This window comes from Mobula birostris, chromosome 13 (assembly GCF_030028105.1).
Source record: "Mobula birostris isolate sMobBir1 chromosome 13, sMobBir1.hap1, whole genome shotgun sequence".
In the NCBI taxonomy this organism is placed as follows: Eukaryota; Metazoa; Chordata; class Chondrichthyes; order Myliobatiformes; family Myliobatidae; genus Mobula; species Mobula birostris.
In genome coordinates, this window is record NC_092382.1 from 87,770,990 (window position 1) to 87,794,343 (window position 23,354).

Genomic DNA, 23,354 nt, shown 5'->3' on the forward strand with positions numbered 1-23,354 from the left:
GTAGGGGTTGGAAGTGTTTTCACAGATGGCGAGTGCTGTCGGGGTCGGAGATGTTTACAGAAATGGGGAGTAATGTAGGGGTTGGAAGGGTTTTTACGGATGGTGAGTGCTGTAGGAATCGGAGATGTTTACGGAAACGGGGAGTGATGTAGGGGTTGGAAGGGTTTTCACAAATGGCGAGTCCTGTCGGTGTCGGAGATGTTTACAGAAACCGGGAGTGATGTAGGGGTTGGAAGGGTTTTCAGAGATGGCGAGTGCTGTCGGGGTCGGAGAGGTTTACAGAAACGGGGAGTGATGTAGGGGTTGTAAGCGTTTTCACAGATGGCGAGTGCTGTCGGGGTCGGAGAGGTTTACAGAAACTGGGAGGGAAGGGTTTTCACAGATGGCGAGTGCTGCAGGGGTAGGAGATGTTTACAGAAACGGGGAGTGATGTAGGGGTTGGAAGGGTTTTCACAGATGGCGAGTGCTGTCGGGGTCGGAGAGGTTTACAGAAACTGGGAGGGAAGGGTTTTCACAGATGGCGAGTGCTGTAGGGGTAGGAGATGTTTACAGAAACGGGGAGTGATGTCGGGCTTGGAAGGGTTTTCACAGATGGCGAGTGCTGTCGGGGTCGGAGATGTTTACAGAAACGGGGAGTGATGTAGGGGTTGGAAGGCTTTTCACAGATGGCGAGTGCTGTCGGGGTCGGAGATGTTTACAGAAACGGGGAGTGATGTCGGGGTTGGAAGGGTTTTCAGAGATGGCGAGTATTGTCGGTGTCGGAGGTGTTTACAGAAACGGGAGTGATGCAGGTGTTGTAAACGTTTTCACAGATGGCGACTGCTGTCGGGGTCGGAGATGTTGACAGAACGGGGAGTGATGTAAGAGTTGGAAGCGTTTTCACAGATGGCGAGTGCTGTTGTGGTCAGAGAGTTTTACAGAAACGGGGAGAGATGTAGGGGTTGGAAAGGTTTTCACAGATGGCGAGTGCTGTCGGGGTCGCAGATGTTTACTGAAACGGGGAGTGATGTAGGGGTTGGAAGGATTTTCACAGATGGCGAGTGCTGACGGAGATGTTTACAGAAACGGGGAGTGATGTAGGGGTTGGAAAGGTTTTCACAGATGGCGAGTGCTGTCGGGGTCTGAGATGTTTACAGAAACGGGCAGTGATGTAGGGGTTGGAAGGGTTTTCACAGATGGCGAGTGCTGTCGGGGTCTGAGATGTTTACAGAAACGGGGAGTGATGTAGGGGTTGGAAGGGTTTTCAGAGATGGCGAGTGCTGTCGGGGTGGGAGAGGTTTACAGAAACGGGGAGTGATGTTGGGGTTGGAAGGGTTTTCACAGATGGCGAGTGCTGTCGGGGTCGGAGAGGTTTACAGAAACTGGGAGGGAAGGGTTTTCACAGATGGCGAGTGCTGCAGGGGTAGGAGATGTTTACAGAAACGGGGAGTGATGTAGGGGTTGGAAGGGTTTCCTCAGATGGCGAGTGCTGTTGGGGTCGGAGATGTTAACAGAAACGGGGAATGATGTAGGGTTTGGAAGGGTTTTCACAGATGGCGAGTGCTGTCAGAGATGTTTACAGAAACAGGGAGTGATGTAGGGGTTGGAAGAGTTTTCACAGATGGCGAGTGCTATCGGGGTCGGAGATGTTTACTGAAAACGGGGAGTGATGTTGGGGTTGGAAGGGTTTTCACAGATGGCGAGTATTGCAGGGGTCGGAGATGTTTACAGAAACGGGGAGTGATGTAGGGGTTGGAAGGTTTTACTGAGATGGCGAGTGTTGTCGGGGTAGGAGATGTTTACAGAAACGGGAGAGATTTTGGCGTTGGAAGGGTTTTCACAGATGGCGAGTGCTGTCGGGGTCGGAGATGTTGACAGAATGGGGAGTGATGTAAGAGTTGGAAGCGTTTTCACAGATGGCGAGTGCTGTTGTGGTCAGAGAGGTTGACAGAAACGGGAAGTGATGTTGGAGTTGGAAGGGTTTTCACAGATGGCGAGTGCTGTTGGGGTCGGAGAGTTTTACAGAAACGGGGAGAGATGTAGGGGTTGGAAAGGTTTTCACAGATGGCGAGTGCTGTCGGGGTCGCAGATGTTGACAGAAACGAGGAGTGATGTAGGGGTTGGAAGGGTTTTCACAGATGGCGTGGGATTTTTGTTTCTTTTTAAATCTTTTTATTAAATTTTCAAAATTATAAACACAGTAACAATTTTGATACAAAGAGATTGGAATAATCTTTATAAATATGTACAAAAAATATTTTAAGTAACATGGGTATAATAGACTTCCAAACTCATAATGAAATTAGATATATAATAAAGGAAATAAAAAGAAATATATATAAACAAAGAAAAAAACACAAAAAAAAACTAAATATTATCCCCCCCGAAAAAAACAGAGCAAAACATGGCTAGACCATTATCTTGAATCAGACACGTTCAGTAATGTCGTCAACTCCGCTCCTCTATTCATATAATTTAAGTTAATAAAAAGGATTCGGAAAGATCATCATATGAAAATGTTGCATTACAGGTTTCCACATTTCTTCAAATTTAACCAAAGGATCGGAAATATCACCTCTAATTTTTGTCTAAATTTAAACTTAATATAGTTTGAGAAAACCATTGGAATGTAGTAGGAGCATTGGTTTCCTTCCAGTTCAATAAAATAGATCTTCTGGCCATTAAAGTGACAAATGCTATCATCTGACAGGCTGAAGAGGACAAAGATCTATGTTCTAACATTGGCAATCCAAAAATTGCCGCAATAGGAAGGCGTTGTAATTCAAAACATAAAACTGTTGATATAATATCAAAAATATCTTTCCAATATTTTTCCAAAAGAGGGCAGGACGAAAACATATGCGTTAAAGAAGCCACCTCAGAGTGACATCTATCACAGATAGGGTTTATATGGGAATAAAAACGGGCTAATTTATCTTTAGACATATGGGCTCTATGCACAACTTTAAATTGTATTCATGTATTCTTAGCACATCTTGAAGAAGTACTAATTGAAAAATTTTATCCCATTTCTCTGTAGGTAGACTAAGTTGAAGTTCCCTTTCCCATTCATTTTTAATTTTATCAGATATACCTGGGTGTAATTTCATATTTATATCATAGATAATTGCTATTAATCCCTTCTGAAAAGGATTTAAACCTCAAATTTTATCAATTATATCAGTAGGCGTGGGGTTTTTGAAAGCGTCTCCAACACGGTAGAAATATTCTTTAGTTGTAGTACCAAAATGGCACTCTGTCTGTAACAAAATGAAACCCGTATTGTATCAGAGTGTTTTGCTATTAATGTTCATGCAACACTATGCCGAGTGAACCTGAGTACCTGACTGTAGACCGCAGTGCCTACACTGTATTTCATCTGGCACTTCACTGCCTGTTCTCAAAACCTGTCCCAGTCCTTCTGCAGACACCCGCTTAGCTCTAAGCTACCTGCCCCACACCTACCTTCCAACAGATTTCTGAGACAAGATTTTCCCTTCAGGAAACCATGATGACTTTGCCCGATATTATTGTGTGCCAAGTACCCCGAAGAAACATCCTTAATGGACTCCACCCACTGAGGTCAGAAACTGTCATATAATTTCCTTCCTTCTGCCTACCTCACTTCTTAAAGAATAGAGCGACATTTGCAACTTCCTAGCCCGCCAGAGCCATTTCCCAAATCTGGTGATTCTTGAAAGGTCATTACCCATTCTTTAAGATAGACACGAGGGGGAACGTCTTCCCTCAGAGCTGGTGAGAATGTGGAATGGGCTGCCAGAGCAAGTGGCAGGGGCGATTTCAACACTTAAGCAGTTTGGATGGGTGCATGGACGGAAGGGAATGGAGGTTGCTGGAATCAGGCAGGTAAATACTTTAGCACAGACTAGATTGTAGTGTTCTATGACTCTAATCCCTTCACAAGCTCTTCAGCTACCATTTTCTGAATCCTGGGGCGTACACTATCTGGTCCAGGAGCCTTATCTACTTCCAGGCCTTTCAGCTTCCAAAGCAAATTTTCTCCTTAGTAATAGCACCTATACCCACTTCTACCCCTGTGTACATACATCTATTGAAGCTTCTGGACACATCTTCAGTGATGTTCCTGGAATCATTGGGTGTTTCGGGTCTTTCAACATCATACAACCTCCTCCAGGTGACCCAGCTGGGGCTGATCAGACCCCAGCTTGTGTCCAGATGGCTAGCTGCTTATGACTCCATGGCTCCCCTCTTTTGAGCCACAGCCATCTTGAGGCCCTCTCTGCCGCATCGATGGTACTGCAGATGGCTCTCTCCCTCAATGCCCAAAATGCTGAAAATGCTGAAGGCTCTAACTAAAGAATGGGCTACGAATCCCCTGCAACCAACCTCCACTGGGAGACACCTCGCTCTCCATCCAGCCTGCTGACAGTTGCTGACCAGTCCTGCGTACTTGGAGAGCTTCCTTTCAAAGGCCCCTCGATACTCTTGAAGTATTGATGTTTTTTGGGGGGGGGGGGGGAGATGAGAAGTGAGAGTAAGAAATGTAAGGGGGGGGGGAGAATTAAGTAAAATATCCCCTAAGAATATATTTTCCTTAACGAAACCTATTCTTTCGGAAAAATATCTTGGTCCCATTCCGAAATGGAACTTTACAAAGAAAAATAAGAACTGAAATGACAAATTTAGAAAACAGTATCTACACTGAAGCAGTTAGATCAACACTACCTAGGACAGAAGCAGGATGAGGAATTGCAGACATTAAAAACTTACACAACAGTCAGATAAAACTCCAAAGTATATATCTTCTTCAAAAATAAAGTAGGATTCAGCACTCCATGCACGCATATGCATTTGTGAAATGAAGAACACACCAGAAAACTTAAATGAGAGGCCAACTCAGAAAAAATCAATCATCACTATCATAGAAAATGTTAACCAGTGGAATGATTATGACCCTCCATGGAAGACACCCCAATGATTTGAGCAGACTAGATGTTCGTCAAGGAAGCATCGAACGCCCGACTCAAAGTGGGAGACGTCTTCACAGAAATAGAGGCTCCTTGCAGAAATACAGGACAGGGTGGTTAACACAAAAAAAATCAAAAATATATTAAAGACTAACAAACAAGGTGATGAATGCAGAAAATGCCATGAGAAACCAGACACATTCCAATGCTTTCCGGGATATCCTGCAGCAGTTTAACTCAATCTGAATACTTACAAATGTACAATCAAGTAGCAAATATAATTCACCAAAATCTTGCTTTAAGCTCATGAATAACCACCATAACTTCATAAAGACACCATAAATTCAAGCCTGATCCAGTTTTAGAGTCAAAATCTTACAAATTATAGATAATCAATAGATTATTACAGAAAGGACAATCTGTCATAACCATCTAGATATAATATTACAGGATAAACAAGCAGGAACAGCTTCCTCAATAAATAAAACCATTCCCAACACACACACGTCCCTGAACCAATGGAGCACCTCACCACAGGCATTGTTTGTGTCATCAGTCAGACAACCAAATTATTTTCTCTGTCAGTCATCTTTGAAATGCTGCTACACTATCATTCATTGCCACGACCTGCTGCTGATTCCCTTCTCCTCATCATACATTCTTACCCCGACCACCATCCAGAGCCCCAAACTCTGCCCTGTGCAGACCCGCCTCTGGTTTCTGACCCTACTTCATTGAAAATCCAACTGATGGTTTCCCATTCTGCTTACAGTGTGTAGAGGACAGCACTGTTTTCGAACAACACTTTAGAAGCAGGGAAAATGACCCATAATGTGGGAATGAGTCGCAATTAAGGAGATTAACTACCAATGTCATTCTTCCTCAGCCCAGAGATTAGAGGGGTGAAGAACATCTCAGACAGAACTGCAGTCTGCAGAAAATTCAAGCAGACTTCTTCAGTCTGCAGAAAATTCAAGGGAAACCTCTTCACCCACAGAGTGGTGACTGTTTGGAACCCATCACCACAGGGAGAGTGAGAGGAGAAATAAAGGGGAGGATTGAAAAGGACTGTTGTGGAACAGAATCACTGGCAGGGTCCAGCCGGCCTGAGTTGACACTCTACTGTACACTAGGTGTATCATAAATTCACTAAGTACTGGAGACAGAGTTTAAAATAAACTGATTTATTTGTCTCAGGTGCAGAATATTAAACTCCAGTCCCATTAAAGGTGAATATGCAGCAGAAGAAACTCCTCCCATGGCCAGTGACCAGGGTGCAGAACTGGGTGTGGTGAGCAGCAGCAATAATTGCAGAGTTCAGCACTGACAGTCACTCTCAAGATTGCATTTAGCAACGGGGATGGACAAATATCCAGCATGCAGCTTATTGAAACTTTCTCCCCAGTGTGAACCCAGTAGTGTGTCACAAGTGTAACATGCTGTAAGGTTCACTGCTCATGTAATGGCCTCTCTGTAATGTTTCACTGCTGAGGTAATGGTTTCTCTGTAGCAGCAATGTTTAGGTTACGAGTAGAGATAACAGGGTTTTGGAGTGCGGGGCTATCCAATGACAGAAATGTTCTTCCTTGTGAGTCTGGAAGAGAGATTTCATGGTCATTTGCTGGGGAGAGATGAGAAGACGCGAATAAAGAGAGTGGGCCCATTTTCTTTTCTTTGTTTACTTCACTAACCCTATAGTCAATGTAAGAATTATAAAGCTCAATTGTTTAATCACATATTGTGTACTGTTTGTTATTTTGGGGTACTGATTTGTAACAGGGGACACCGCGCAGCATCCACCCAAATGAGGTTTCTTAAGTTTGGCTCGGCTGGGGGTATTACCCCCTATAGTAAGCTGCTAGCGGAAGCGAGAGTTACATAAGGTTAGATGACTGAGTGACTCACTTCCCACATTCAGAGCAGGTGAAAAGTCACTGCCCAGTGTGAACCTGGTAGTGTGTCATATGGATAGACAACTGAATGAATCTGTTACATACACGCAACGGTTTAAATGAACCAGCAGCAGTAGACCTCACCTGGAGTCTGGTTTTGATGTTAAAAACCATTATATATTAGTAACTACTTAATATAGTAACTTAAATCAAGTAAATCAAATGTTAGTAGTGTATATTTACATACATAAATATGTATGTAAATATAATTCACAAAATTGTTAAAGCTCCGGTAGCAAGAGTTAAAGTCTTACGATGGTAATGCAAGGAAGTTCAATTCAATCCACAGAATTGTTGTGAGAGGGAGAGACGTATTTTAATCCAAGGTGAAAACCACAATAGGAGAAGAACGAGTAAACAGGAGACGTTCATCTTCCGTCGTCAGGCTCCAAATCCACTTTCGAGTCAGCCAAACGTAGCTTATCACTAAGAAGATCGTCTTCGAGGGTAAGCTACCACCCGGGCAGGGGTAGACACACCGGTAGCCTCCACAGGGTCACCCATCTACACACCCTGATAGCCACTGATCGATTCTCCTGATCGATCCTCAACCCACCCTTGTGAGCACTCGGAAGTTCCCCCCAGTGACTCTTCTGTTACTGGCCTCCTTTCATTGACCGTTTGCCTTAACCGGTGTTCCACTGTGTGTCTCTGGGACCTTGCTCAAATAAACACGCTGTGAAGCAACTGTAAACATCAAACTGTCCATCACAACTCCACCTCTCTCTCACCATAGCAACCAAGAAGCAGGCAGCAGTACTGTAATCAGTTTCTCTCTCTCTCTCTTTTAAAGGCACAGTCCATGTCCATCACAAATCCTTCACCACTTTCACAGCAGGTGAATGGCCTCACCCAGTGTGAACTCAATGATGCACATTTGGTTGATTTAGCTGAGAAAATTTCTTCCCAAAGTCTGAGCAGGTGAATGGCCTCTCCCCTGTGAGAAATCGCTGATGTTCCTTCAGTTGAGATGACTGAATGAATCCCTTCCCACAGTCTGAGCAGGTGAATAGCCATGTCCCTGTTGGGCTGACTGGTGTGTCAGTAGGTGAAATGAGCAATTGAACCCCTTCCCACAAACTGAGCAGTTGAGTGGCTACTCCCTGGTATGAACTGACTTGTGTCTCAGTAGGTGAGATGACGAAGTGAATCCCTTCCCACAGACTGAGCAGGTGAATGGTCTCTCCCCGGTGTGAACTGACTGGTGTCTCAGTAGGTGAGATGACGAAGTGAATCCCTTCCCACAGTCTGAGCAGGTGAATGGTCTCTCCCCGGTGTGAACTGACTGGTGTCTCAGTAGGTGAGATGACCGAGTGAATCCCTTCCCACAGTCTGAGCAGGTGAATGGCCTCTCCCCAGTGTGAACTCGTTGGTGTGCCTTCAGTTGAGATGAATCAGTGCATCCCTTCCCACAGTCTGAACAGGTGAATGGCCTCTTGCCAGTGTGAACTGACTGGTGTCTCAGTAGAACAGATGACTGTGTGAAACCCTTCCCACAGACTGAGCAGGTGAACGGCCTCTCCCCGGTGTGAATTCTCTGATGTACCTTCAGTTTACTTGACATAGTGAATCCCTTCCCACATTCTGAGCAGATGAACGGCCTCTCCCCAGTGTGAACTTGCTGGTGTCTCTGCAGGGTGGACGACTGAGTGAATCCCTTCCCACAGACTGAGCAGATGAACGGCTTCACCCCAGTGTGAACTCGCTGATGTACCTTAAGTTGCGATGACAAAGTAAATTGCTTCCCACAGTCTAAGCAGGTGAACGGCCTCTCCCCAGTGTGAACTCGCTGGTGTTTCTGTAGGTTGGATGAGTGAGTGAATCCTTTCCCACAGTCTGAGCAGGTGAATGGCCTCTCCTCGGTGTGAACTTGCTGATGGACCTTCAGTTGACATGACTCAGTGAATCCCTTCCCACAGCGTGAACAGGTGAATGGCCTCTCCCCAGTGTGAATTCGCTGGTGTGTCAGCAGGTGAGCGAACCGTTTGAATCCCTTCCCACAGTCTGAGCAGGTGAATGGCCTCTCCCCAGTGTGAACTTGCTGGTGTCTCTGTAGGGTGGATGACTGAGAGAATCCCTTCCCACAGTCTGAGCAGGTGAATGGCCTCTCCCCAGTGTGAACTCTCTGGTGTGCCATCAGTTGAAATGACACAGCGAATCCCTTCCCACAGTCTGAGCAGGTGAACGGCCTGTCCCCAGTGTGAACTGACTGGTGTGTTTGTAGGCTAGCTAACTGTGTGAATCCCTTCCCACAGTCTGAGCAGGTGAATGGTCTCTCCCCGGTGTGAATTCGCTGATGCACCTTCAGTTGAGATGACTGAGTGAATCCCTTCCCACAGTCTGAGCAGGTGAATGGCCTCTCTCCAGTGTGAACTCGCTGGTGTGCCTTCAGTTCAAATGAATCAGTGCATCCCTTCCCACAGACTGAGCAGGTGAATGGCCTCTTGCCAGTGTGAACTGACTGGTGTCTCCGAAGAGCAGATGACCGTGTGAATCCCTTCCCACAATCTGAGCAGGTGAACGGCCTCTCCCCAGTGTGAACTCGCTGATGTACCTTCAGTCTATATGACTTAGTGAATCCCTTCCCACAGTTTGAGCAGGTGAACAGCCTCTCCCCGGTGTGAACTCGCTGATGTACCTTCAGTTGAGATGACTGAGTGAATCCCTTCCCACAGTCTGAGCAGGTGAACGGCCTCTCCCCAGTGTGAACTTGCTGATGTACCTTCAGTTGAGATGACCGAGTGAATCCCTTCCCACAGTCTGAGCAGGTGAACGGCCTCTCCCCAGTGTGAACTTGCTGATGTACCTTCAGTTGAGATGACCGAGTGAATCCCTTCCCACAGTCTGAGCAGGTGAACGGCCTCTCCCCAGTGTGAACTCGCTGATGTATCTTCAGATGGGATGACCAAGTAAATTGCTTCCCGCAGTCTGAGCAGGTGAATGGCCACTCTCCGGTGTGAACTGACTGGTGTCTCTGTAGGGAGGATGGCAAAGTGAATCCCTTCCCACAGAGTGAGCAGGTGTGTGGCCACTCTCCGGTGTGAACTGACTGGTGTCTCAGTAGGCGAGATGACAAAGTGAATCCCTTCCCACAGTCTGAGCAGGTGAACGGCCTCTCCCCAGTGTGAACTCTCTGATGTTCCTTCAGTTGGGATGATGAAGTGAATCTCTTCCCACAATCTGAGCAGGTGAATGGCCTCTCCCCAGTGTGAACTCGCTGATGTACCTTCAGTTTAGATGAACAAGTGAATCCCTTCCCACAGTCTGAGCAGGTGAACGGTCGCTCCCTGGTGTGAACTCGCTGGTGAGCCATTAGGTCGGATGACCGAGTGAATCCTTCCCCACAAGTTCAGCAGATGACCAGCCTCTGCCCGGTGTGAACTGACTGGTGTTTCCACAGGTGGGAAGACCGACTGAATCCCTTCTCACACACAGGACAGGTGAATGCCCTTGTCCAGTGTAAATTTGCTTATGTACCTTCACGAGATGAGCTTGAATCCCCACAGTTTAAAAAGGTGAATAGCCTCTCCCTTCTGTAAACTGACAGGCATGCCAGTCGGTCAGATGATCGAGTGAATCTCTCCTCACGGTCTGAGCAGGAAGGATGATTGAGTGAATCCCTTGCTCCACTTCTTATATACCTGGACAGAGACAGTAAAACTGGCACGTTTTGTTTGAGATTCCCATAGATAAATTCCTTGTCGTTTTTAACCTGAAAAAAAGATTTATAAAATCCATCAATGAGTGAAGGACAACATTTCAGATGAGATCACTTGAGTTGCCAAAGTGTGATCTGACAACACACTGTTACAGTGAGGATCAACACAAGTTGGAGAGAGAAATCATCTTCTAACTGGGCACAGTGCTGGTATCTGGAATGACCAACAAACTCTCTGACTCTCTTACTGCCTCTATAAGAATGGGGCATTTCTGCCATCTCTAGTCTGTGATTTGGTTCAGTTTAGCACTCTTCATTGGTATTATTCCCTGTTCCCACTGAGCTGCATGGGTGCCTGGCCCCACAGTGACTGAAACACTCTCACACAAATAGCCTTTGTTGACCTGCAGCTGGGATTTTCTTTTATCTACTGTCAATGTAAAGTGCCACAGTTTTATAGCCATGTAAACATTTCCTGCCCCGATGAATGGTTGGTCCGCACAGCTGTTAAAAGAAATTACACGAATATTAGTATTATTTCCTGTCCTTGTCACAGAGTCATAGAAAAGTACAACACAGAAACAAGTCCTTTGGCGCATCTAGTTTGTGTTGAACTATTTAAACTGTTTACCCCCGTACCGCTACCATCCAGGTACTTATACAAACTCTTAAATGTTGAAATTGAGCTCACATGCACCAGTTGGGCTGTCTGCTCATTCCACACCTGGATGACCATCTGTGTGAAGAAGTTTCCCCTCATGTTCCCCTTAATGTTTCACCTTTCACCCTTAACCCATGGCCTCTGGTTGTAGTCCCAACCAATCTCATTGGAAAAAGCCATCTTGCATCTACCCCATCTATAACCCTCATAATTTTGGTACACCTCCATCAAATCTCCCCTACATTCCAAAGAATAAAGCTCAGACCTGTTCAATCTCTACTTCTGCTTAAGGAAGTAGCCCAAGAAATAGTGGATGCATTAGTGATAATTTTTCAAAACTCGTTAGATTCTGGACTAGTTCCTGAGGATTGGAGGGTGGCTAATGTAACCCCACTTTTTAAAAAAGGAGGGAGAGAGAAACCAGGGAATTATAGACCGGTTAGTCTAACGTCAGTGGTGGGGAAACTGCTGGAGTCAGTTATCAAAGATGTGATAACAGCACATTTGGAAAGCGGTGAAATGATCGGACAAAGTCAGCATGGATTTGTGAAAGGAAAATCATGTCTGACGAATCTCATAGAATTTTTTGAGGATGTAACCAGTAGAGTGGATAGGGGAGAATCAGTGGATGTGGTATATTTGGATTTTCAAAAGGCTTTTGACAAGGTCCCACACAGAAGATTAGTGTGCAAACTTAAAGCACACGGTATTGGGGGTAAGGTATTGATGTGGATAAGGAATTGGTTGGCAGACAGGAAGCAAAGAGTGGGAATAAACGGGACCTTTTCAGAATGGCAGGCAGTGACTAGTGGGGTACCGCAAGGCTCAGTGCTAGGACCCCAGTTGTTTACAATATATATTAATGACTTGGATGAGGGAATTAAATGCAGCATCTCCAAGTCTACGGATGACACGAAGCTGGGCGGCAGTGTTAGCTGTGAGGAGGATGCTAAGAGGATGCAGGGTGACTTGGATAGGTTGGGTGAATGGGCAAATTCATGGCAGATGCAATTTAATGTGGATAAATGTGAAGTTATCCACTTTGGTGGCAAAAATAGGAAAACAGATTATTATCTGAATGGTGGTCGATTAGGAAAAGGGGAGGTGCAACGAGACCTGGGTGTCATTATACACCAGTCATTGAAAGTGGGCATGCAGGTACAGCAGGCGGTGAAAAAGGCGAATGGTATGCTGGCATTTATAACGAGAGGATTCGAGTACAGGAGCAGGGAGGTTCTACTGCAGTTGTACAGGGCCCTGGTGAGACCGCACCTGGAGTATTGTGTGCAGTTTTGGTCCCCTAATCTGAGGAAAGACATCCTTGCCATAGAGGGAGTACAAAGAAGGTTCACCAGATTGATTCCTGGGATGGCAGGACTTTCATATGAAGAAAGACTGGATGAACTGGGCTTGTACTCATTGGAATTTAGAAGATTGAAGGGGGATCTGATTGAAATGTATAAGATCCTAAAGAGATTGGACAGGCTAGATGCAGGAAGATTGTTCCCGATGTTGGGGAAGTCCAGAACGAGGGGTCACAGTTTGAGGATAAAGGGGAAGCCTTTTAGGACCAAGATTAGGAAAAACTTCTTCACACAGAGAGTGGTGAATCTGTGGAATTCTCTGCCACAGGAAACAGTTGAGGGCAGTTCATTGGCTATATTTAAGAAGGGAGTTAGATATGGCCCTTGTGGCTATGGGGATCAAGGGGTATGGAGGGAAGGCTGGTGCAGGGTTCTGAGTTGGATGATCAGCCATGATCATAATAAATGGTGGTGCAGGTTCGAAGGGCCGAATGGTCTACTCCTGCACCTATTTTCTATGTTTCTATAACCCAAGACCTCCAGACCAGGCAAAATCCTTGTGAATTTTCTGTGAGCTCTTTCAAACTCTTTTACATCTTTCTTGTAGGTTGTTGACCAAAACTACACACAATACTCCAAATTATGCCTCACCATTGTCTTGTACAAAGTCAACATAACATCCATCTCCTCTGCTTAGCACTTTTGTTTATGAAGGCTAATATGCCAAAATCTTTTTTTTTCCCCATCCTGTTGAACTGTGACACCACTCTCAGTGAAATATAGACCTGTTATCCCAGATCCCTTTCTTCTACAATACATCTCAGTGCCCTACCAGTCACTGTGTAAGACCTACCCTGGTACGTCCTACCAAAGCACAACACCTCATACTTGTCTGCATTAAATTCCATTTTCCATTTCTCAAACCATTTTTTCCAGCGGTCCAGATCACACTGCATGCCATGATAGTCTTCCTCGCTGTCCACTGCACAACCAATCCAGGTGTCATCCACAAATTTGCTGATGCAATTAATGACACTATCATCCAGATTACTGATAGAGATGACAAACAACAACAGATCCTGCACTGTGGCACTCCACTAGTCACAGGTTTTCAGTCAGAAAGGCAACTATCTGCTACAACACTCTGGTGATGAAGTTTTAAGGGTATTGGGGGATGTAAGAAATGATTCTTGGACTCTTGTAAATAACAGGTTAAAACTAAGTCCAAGCTTATGTGTGCTCTGTTCCGGATAGTGTGTAAATTTCTGTTCTGTCTTTCACTGAGGAATCTGCTTGCAGCTTGTTTAGATTAACGACTCACAGACGTCTCTTGGGAACGTTATGTAGAGTTGAGTTCTCATGAGACACGAATTGAACAAAGTGTCTAACGAAAGAGAATAACTGATAAGAATTGGACAGAACATTCATTTGTAATTAAAACCCTGATTTAGTGGACTCTCTTATCTAAGAAATTAAGTTTTGCTCCGACAGCCTTGGCGGGAATACCAGTTGAACTAAAGTGCTCTTTGTTTCGCTAGTTCTATAACTGTAACGTTTCTGCATGTTAGACAGAGATTCATCATGAGCAGCCAGAGGGAGAGGAGTTGTGTCCCTCTGATGCTTGGCTCTGAGCTTCTCACCGGCTGAGTTCGAACAAATAAACTGGTGAAAAGGATAAAGTACAAAACTGTTTGTAGCGTGGTTATTCATCCGGCGAATTTAAGTTTACACCATGAAAAGTATGCCATCCAGATACTTCACACCTTTGTACAGTTACTCTCTTCTTTTGATTTCAAGAAATAGAACTGTGGACACATCATGGAAACAAGCCTCCCCTCCATGGACTCTCTATACTTCCTGCAGCCTCAGTAAATCAGCCAACATAATTAAAGATTCCCAGAACTCCAGACCAGACATTATCGATTATCAACCACCCATCGGGTCGAAGATAAATGAAAATAAAAGAACAGAAAACATACCACCAGACCTAGGAACATTTTGCATTCTGCTGTTATAAGCAAACTGAATATTCCTCAGCAGTATAAGATGGACTCTTCACTTCATAATGTAAGTCGATGTGACCTTGCACCATATGTCTACCTGCAGCGGATTTTCTCTGTAACGATTCCCCACTTTAATTGTGTGGAAATATTAGACAGACTGAGCTTCTCCTCTGGAACTTCCAGAGGGAGATTTCACTGAAATGTACACATGTTTGAGAAGCCCAGAAAAACAGAAAAGGCTTCCTTCTTGCATTAATAGGGTTATATACCTCGAAACATTGGCTGCACTTCGGCAAGTTGTAACAGTGGAATGAAGTCAATGAAAAAAAATCCCCACCCACAATGAGAGGACGTGACAGATCTGGATCTGTCTCTCTTGTCTGAATGGAAGAAAGATTAAACAGCACAAACACGAGAAACAAACCCGCAGACGTAAGGCAGTGGTCCCCAACCACTGGGGCGCAAACCACTGGAGATGAGAGAGAGTGAGGGTGAAGGACAGAGAGAGACAGGAAACGATATGATTTGGTGAAATGAGTCAGCTGCACCTTTCCTCATTCCCTGTCACACAATGTTGAACTTGAACATGCCCCCTACACCCTCCCCCGTCGGCCGATATTAAACCGGTCCACGGTGCAAAAAAGTTTGGGGAACCCTGATGTAAGGAACCACACACATGACACCAGACCCTGGTGTAGCAAACCCATGCATGACATCAGGCTTGTGGTGGGGGGAGGGAAGGAGAGGGGTAAGACTTTTTGTTCCATGCTCTCTTCCAGTGAAGGTGGGACCTGTACAGAAAGGACCACAGCAAAAGAGAAGGTTCTCAGGAAACTGAAGATCTGAAGGCAGATAAGTCACCTGGACCTGATGGTTTACGCCCACAGTTCTGAAAGAGGTGGCCGGCGAGATTATGGAGGCATTAATAATGATCCTTCAAGAATCACTTAATTCAGGAATGGTTCTGGAAGACTGGAATATTGCAAATGTCACTCCGCTCTTCAAGAAGGGAGAGAGGCAGAAGAAAGGAAACTATAGGCCACTCAATCTGAGAGTGGTTGGGAAGATGTTGGAGTCGATTGGTATGGATGTGAGTTTGAGGTACTTGGAGGCACAAGATAAAATAGGCCGGAGTCAGCATTGTTTCCTCAAGGGAAAATCTTGTCTGATAAATTTGTTGGAATGCTTTGAAGAAATAATAAGCAGGGTAGACAAAGGAGAATTGGTTGATGTTGTGTGCTTGGATTTTCAGGCCTTTGACAAGGTGCCACACGTGAGGCTCCTTAACGAGCTCTGAGTCTATGTTATTACAGGAAAAAGATAGTGGCTGATTGGCAGGAGGAAACGAGTGGGAATACAGACAACCTTTTCTGGCTGGCTAACAGTTTCTAGTGGAGTTCCACAGGGGTCTATGTTGGGAATGATTCTTTTCATGTTTTATGCCAATGATTTGGACGATGGAATTGATGGCTTTGTTGCAAAGTTTGCAGGGGATGTAAAGATAGGTGGAAGGGCAGGTCGTTTTGGAGAAGTAGGGACGCTACAGAAAGATCAGGAAAATGGGCAAGGAAATGGCAGATAGAATACTGTGTCGGGAGGTGCATGATGATACACTTCACTAGAAGAAATGAAAGGGTTGACTATTCTCTAAATGGTGAGAATGTACAAAAAAAATCTGAAGTGCAAATGGACTTGGGAGTCCTTGTGCAGGATTCCCTAAGGGTTGAGTCTGTGGTGAGGAAGACAAACATGATGTTCGCATTCAGTTCAAGAAGACTAAAATATAAAAGTTAGGATGTAATATTGAAACTTTATAAAGCTCTTGGATTATTCTCAGCAGTTTTGGGCCCCTTGGGCTCCATTGGAGAGAGTTCCAAGGACGTTTATGAAAATGAGTAGAGAATTGAATGGCCTGTCACATGAAGAGCATTTGATGGCTCTGGACCTGTACTCAGAGGAATGAAGGATGATTTCATTGAATCCTATCGAATGGTAAATGGCCTTGTTCGAGTGGATATGGAGAGGATGTTTCCTGTATTGGGAGAGTCCAGGACCAGAGGATGTTGTCTCAGTATAAACGGGGCAGTGGGACATCCTTTTAGAAAGGTGAATGAGGGGGAATTTCTTTAGCCAGAGAGTGCTGAATCTGTGGAATCCTTTGCCACGGGCAGCTGTGAAGGCCAAGTATTTATGGATATCAAAGGCAGAGGTTTCTAGATTCTTGATTGATGACAGTTTATGGGCAAAAGGAAGGAGACTGGGACTGAGGAAAATTGGAGCAGGCATGAATAAATGGCAGAGCAGGTGCAATGGGCCAAATGACCTAATTTTGCTCCTACAGTCTATTTTATGGTTTTATGTGAGGGCACCAGAATTACAACACATGCAGGTGAGAATTTGTATTCAAAGGCTGCTTAGTAGACATTTTTAATGATATCAGGGGGTGAATGAAGGAAACTTAACAGGTTTCATTAATGAATCCAACCTTGTGTGATTTAAAGTCCCCTGCAAGATACCCTGCTCTGCCACGTTGTCCGTAGAGCAGGGTATCTCTGAAGCAGGTGGGGGGGGGGTGAGGTGGGGTTACGAGACTGGACAGTAGTTGAACAAGATGGGCAGGGATAAGCAGATGGAACCAGGTGGGAGAAGGGATCGAGAACAATCACTGATGGTCCTCCAGCAATACAGATACTGAATTAATCTCACATACTACTGTATAAAAATTCTAAAATGACAAAGTTAGAAGAAACAACAAGAACTTTACCATATATACTTTAATCCTCACCCAATTTTTATCAACACACCATAGAAAGTTTCCCATCCGGACACTTCATGCTTTTGCATGGTAACTACTCTGCCCGTGACTGCGAGGAACTGCAGAGACCTTTGGATACAGATCAGCACATCACAGAAACCATTCTCCCTTCTAGACTTCCCAGTCCCTCGGTAAAGCAGGCAGTGAACTCAAAGATCCCCACAACCTGGGACGTTCTCCTTCCTCACCCACCCCAATCTGGGAAAAGACACAACAGCCATGAAGCTCAAGGACAAATGTGAGGAGCCTCAGGAAGTGAGGAGAGTTGGGGGGAGTTAATGGGACTCAGTGGCCAACATCAGATTTCCCCAATACCATATGGAGGAAGCATCACTACCCATCTGGGGACTGAGTCTCATACCACATGATCTTGCGTCACAAATCAGAGGGCGGGGCAGATCTGCGCACACAGCCTCATGTGACCTGATGGCGGGACTTCCCTTTCAATTTTGCAGAAATGGACAGCCCGGGCTCCTGGATTGGATCGTTCAATGCAGATTAAGTGAAGTCTACACATTTTTGACGAGCCCAGATAACTGGAAAATAAATGAGGAGCTGGCCCTCAGTTCGGGGCTCACGGCCAACATCGGATCTCCCCGCTCGGGATCGGTCGTAATACTCACCGATGGGAAAGTGATATCTTCGGCCCGCAGACAGTGATCGCGACCCCCGGCTCCCAACCGAAGAGGCGAGAATCCCTTCCTGAGCCCGCAGATGATCGGCTTCAGCACTGAGTGGAAAGGAAAACACTGAGCATGCGCAAAGTGAATGTTGCGTCAACTGGAGGGCGGGGCCTCGGAAACATACGCGCAGATGCTGCCCGTCTGCAGTTAAATGGGAGGGGGGCAAACAGGATCACGTGACCGGTAGAATCTCCCACCGCAGGCAGAGCAAGTTTGTCCAAACTTTTGTTTTAATTTATGCCCTCTAATCCAGGCAATATCCTGGTAAACTCTTCTGCACCCTCTCCAAAGCCCCGACATCCTTCCGAGAGTGGGGGCGACCAGAACTGTATGAAACACTCCAGATGTGGTCTAACTAGTTTTATAAAGCTGCAACACAACTTCCCGACTTTTGAATTCATTGCTTCAACTAATAAAGACAACCATAAACATTTGCCCTCTTAACCACCCGATCAATCTGTGCAGTCTCTTTCACGGAGCGATGAACTTGTAGTCTAAGATCCCTCTGATCAACAACACCTTTCAGGGTTTTGCATTTAACAGTGTCTTTTAACATTCGACCTACAGAGCTGTCAAGATGATCATCATTAATCAAATCTCACTGAGTTCTCTCAGGTCCCGTTGAATTTATTGCCAAGTGCACAAGTACGGGAAGGTACAGGTACAGGGAAACACTGACTTGTGGCAGCATCACAGGCAAGTACATTCAGATAACACACGGAACACAAAGTATACGATTCTCTGTCAGTAACAATCTATAAATATGTTTTATGTCATTAACAATATATAAAATACATTGTCCTGATCAATATTAAAATGTGCATTTTGTGTCAATACTGACTTGGAAATGTTGAATTTGGTCCCTGTCTCCATTCCTCCTGCAGTCCACAACCAACTTCTTTGTTTTTTTTTTGTCACCATGAGCGAGAGGTTGTTTTCTTGACACCACTGTGTCGGGGTAATGACTTCTCTTTATTATTTGAGATTGAGCTAATCAATGTAGTGTCGTCAGCGAATTTAATTAGCAGATTGGAGCTGTGGGTGGCGACGCAAATCATGGGAATACAGAGAGTAAAGGAGGGGGCCAAGGAGACAGCCCTGTGGGGTATGTGTGCTGAGGGTCAGAGAGATAGAGGTGAAGCAGCCCACTCTTACCACCTGACGGCGATCTGACAGGAAGTTCAGGATCCAGCTACACAAGGCAGCGTGAAGGCCGAGGTCTCTGAGCTTCTTGTCGATACTTCACGACTTTGTATGGCTACTGCTCTGCCCATGACTGCAAGGAACTGCAGAGAACTTTAGAGAGCAGAGAACATCAGAGAAACAAGCCTCCCCTCCATGGACTCTTCCTACACTTCCCCTGCGTCGGAAAAGCAGGCCGAACACACAAAGATGCCAACAACTTTGGACATTCTTGCTGGAAACCCGCTCCCCCAGCGGGGAAGAGATACAAGATCCTTAAAGCGCGTACCACCAGGCTCAAGGACGGCTTCCTGTCTGCGGTTATAAGCCAAATGAATGATAGAATAGACCCGACCTCACAATGTTACTCGGCGTGACCCTGCACCATATGTCTATCTGCACTGCACTTTCTCTGCAGCCGTAATGCTTTGTTACAGTTAATTTTTTGTCGTATATCAGCTCAATGTACTGTCGTAATGTAGATAGAAACAAACTTGCAGCTCACATCTCCTCTCATCTTAAATGTATTAGACATTTCAACCACAGGAAAAATATATCGTCAGTCTACTCTATCTCTACCTCTCGTAATCTTATAAACGTCCATCCAGTCTCACCCGAGCCTGCGCCGCTCTGGAGAAAACAGCACAAGTTTGTCCAACCTCTCGTTATAGTTTATGCCCTCTAATCCAGACAGTATCCTGGCAAACCTCCTCTGCGCCCTCGACAAAGTCACATACGAGTTATCAGCGAAAGTGACCTGTCACAGGACTACCGTCTTCCTGGGGTTACCACTCAACATACCCAGGCAAGGGTTAACACAAGCGGTCCCCCAAGATATTCCAAAATCCACTCCTATGGATATTATGAAGTGACAACCACACACATTCTTTGTGGTTCCGTGTACCAATGATCAACTCACTCTTGTGGGCATAGGAGAGTTCCAAGCCTCAGCTGCGACAAACGGAATCTATCAGCTTTTCCAGTCCCCCTCTCTCTCTCTTTAGACTGGCCGACTGCCTGTCTGCAGATCGCTCTCTCTCTCTGTCTCTCTGTCTAGACTGGCCGACTGCCTGTCTGCAGATCGCTCTCTCTCTTATGGTTAAATCCACAGTCAGCGCCGTCAGCCTGTGACTGACGTCATAGTCCCGCCTCCTCACTCCGGCGCTCTTAAAGACACAGTCACAGTCCGACCGCAGGCTCGCAGCAGCCGCAACACAACTTCCCGACTTTTCAACTCAGTGCTTCAACTAATAAAGACAACCACGCCATTTGCCTTCTTAACCACCCGATCAATCTGTGCAGTCTCTTTCAGGGAGGGATGAACTTGGAGTCTAAGATCCCTCTGATCATCAACACTGTTCAGCGTTTTGCAATTTACAGTGTACTGTCTCATACATTCGACCAACCGAGCTGCCAAGATGATCATCAGTAATCAAATCTCACTGAGATTTCTCAGATCCTGTTGAATTTATTGCCAAGTGCACAAGTACGGGAAGGTGCAGGTACAGAGAAACACTGACTTGTGGCAGCATCACAGGCAAGTACATGCAGATAACACACGGAACACAAAATATACAATGCTCTGTCAGTAACAATCTATAAATACGTTTTATGTCATTAACAATATATAAAATACATTGTGTCGTGATCAATATTAAAATGTGCATTTCGTGTCAATAACAGACTTGGAAATGTTGAATTTTGGTCCCTATCTCCATTCCTCCTGTAGTCCACTACCAGCTCCTTTGTTTTTGTCACAACGAGGGAGAGGTTGTTTTCTTGACACCACTGTGCCGGAGTGATGACTTCTTATCTTTAGGCTGCCTCGTTATTATTTGTGATTAGGCCAATCAATGTGGTGTCGTCAGCGAATTGAATTAGCAGATTGGCGCTGTGGGTGGCGACACAGTCATGGGTGCACAGTGAGTAAAGGAGGGGGCCAAGGAGACAACCCTGCGCGTATGAGTGCTGAGGGTCAGAGAGACAGAGGTGAGGGAACCCACTCTTACCACCTGCCGGCGATCTGACAGGAAGTCCAGGATCCAGCTACACAAGGCAGCGTGAAGGCCGAGGTCTCTGAGCTTCTTGTCGATACTTCACGACTTCGTATGGCTACTGCTCTGCCCGTGACTGCAAGGAACTGCAGAGAACTTTAGAGAGCAGAGAACATCAGAGAAACAAACCTCCCCTCCATGGACTCTTCCTACACTTCCCCTGCGTCGGAAAAGCAGACCATGTACTCAAAGATCCTCACAACCCGGACATTCTTGCTGCAAACCCGCTCCCCCATCGGGGAAGAGATACAAAAGCCTTAAAGCGCGTACCACCAGGCTCAAGGACGGCTTCCTGTCTGCGGTTATAAGCCGAATGAATGGTCTGCAGTCCGATAAAATGGACTCGACCTCACAATGTAACTCGACGTGACCCTGCACCATATGTCTATCTGCACTGCACTTTCTCTGCAGCCATAATGCTTTGTTACAGTTATTGTTTTGTCGTATATCAGCTCAATGTACTGTCAGGCAAGATTTTCACTGTAGCTCAGTACGTGATAAAAATAAACAAATTCCCCATTTTAATTGTGTGGAAATATTAGACAGACTGAGCTTCTGCTTTGGAACCTCGGAAGGATACTTAACTGAACTGTTGTCATTTCTGAGGAATGCAGATAAATAGAAAAGGCTTCAATCTCACATTACGATCTGCCGTAACTGGGATCAGGTGACCGGTGGTGGTTCTCCCATATCAATATCAGAATCAGGTTTAATAGCACCGGCAAATGACATGACATTGGTTGTCTCTGCGGCAGCAGTAGAACCTAATTCATAACAATAGATTTTAACAATTGTGAATTACAATAATATACATATTAAATAGTTAAATTATATAAGTACTGCAAAACTAAAAATAAAAAAAAATGTAATAAACTCTTAGTTGTGTGGAAATTCTGGAGCAAAGCTTAACTAAACTGTACACATTTACGAGAAGCTCAGAAACATAGAAAAGGCTGAATTCTCAAATGAATGGCCCTGTGTTAAATGTTTAACCATCACGGTGACTGAAGGCAGCTGCAGGTTCATGAGGGACTGTTACTGTCAGATTCTGCAGTTCTTGCCGTTGCTCATCGCACCCAGGACTGAACCCTGGTCACTGACCTTTGGAGGAGTCTGTTCTGCTGATGTTAGCCTTAAACTAGACTGGTGTTTAATACTGCGGATCTGTGAAAGATAAATCAGTTCTATATCAAATCCCGTGTCTCAAGTACTTACTGTCTATACCACACTCACAATGTACACTAGGGAGGCCACTCGGCCTATCTGGTCCCTGCCCATGTCCCTGTCCCATATCAGTATATCAAAATGTATCCCTGCCGTTCCCCTCTCACTCTCCCTGTGATAACAGGTTGTAACTGGTCACCACTCCTTGAGATAGGGGAGTTCCCTTCAATTTCATAGAACCATAGAAATCTACAGCTCATTACAGACCCTTTGGCCCACAGCGTTGTGCCGACCATGTAACTGACTCTGGAAACTGTCTAGAATTACCCTGCTGCAAAGCCCTCTATTTTCCTAATCTCCATGTACCTATCTAAGAGTCTCTTAAAAGACCCTATTGTATCTGCCTCTACCACCGTCGCTGGCAGTGCATTCCACACACACACACACCACACTTTGTTTCAAACACTTAGCTCTGACATCTCCTCTGTACCTACTCCCAAGCAGTTTAAACCTGTGTCCCCTCGTGTTAGCCGTTTCAGCCCTGGGGAAAAGCCTCTCCACACGACCAATGCCTCTCATCATCCTATACACCTGCATGAATTTCCTGCATGCTTCTCTCCAGGCTGAATAACACGATGAGCTCACTGTGCTTTTAACATTCTTCAGGGCTCTGGTCTAAGGTGGTTAAGCTCCTTCTTATAACCATATAACAATTACAGCATGGAAACAGGCCATCTCGGCCCTTCTAGTCCGTGCCAAACTCTTACCCTATCCTATTCCCACCGACCTGCACTCATCCCATAACCCTCCATTCCTTTCCTGTCCATATATCTATCCAATTTAACTTTAAACGACAACATAGAACCTGCCTCAACCACTTCTGCTGGAAGCTCGTTCCACACAGCCACCACTCTCAGAGGAAAGAAGTTCCCCCCCCTCATGTTACCCCT

At 45.4% G+C, this 23,354-nt stretch overlaps 1 protein-coding gene across 1 annotated transcript; it reads right to left on the reverse strand.

Annotated features, from left to right (window-relative positions):
- Positions 1–2,181: 2,181 nt before the first annotated feature.
- LOC140207111 (uncharacterized) lies at positions 2,182–18,041 on the reverse strand. Its single transcript, XM_072275443.1, has 2 exons — positions 17,945–18,041; positions 2,182–10,592 (listed from the first exon to the last, which is right to left on the reverse strand). Exon 2 carries the CDS (start codon positions 10,191–10,193, stop codon positions 7,977–7,979), a length of 2,217 nt encoding a protein of 738 aa, XP_072131544.1. The 5' UTR covers positions 10,194–10,592; positions 17,945–18,041; the 3' UTR covers positions 2,182–7,976.
- Between the last annotated feature and the right edge of the window lie 5,313 nt (positions 18,042–23,354).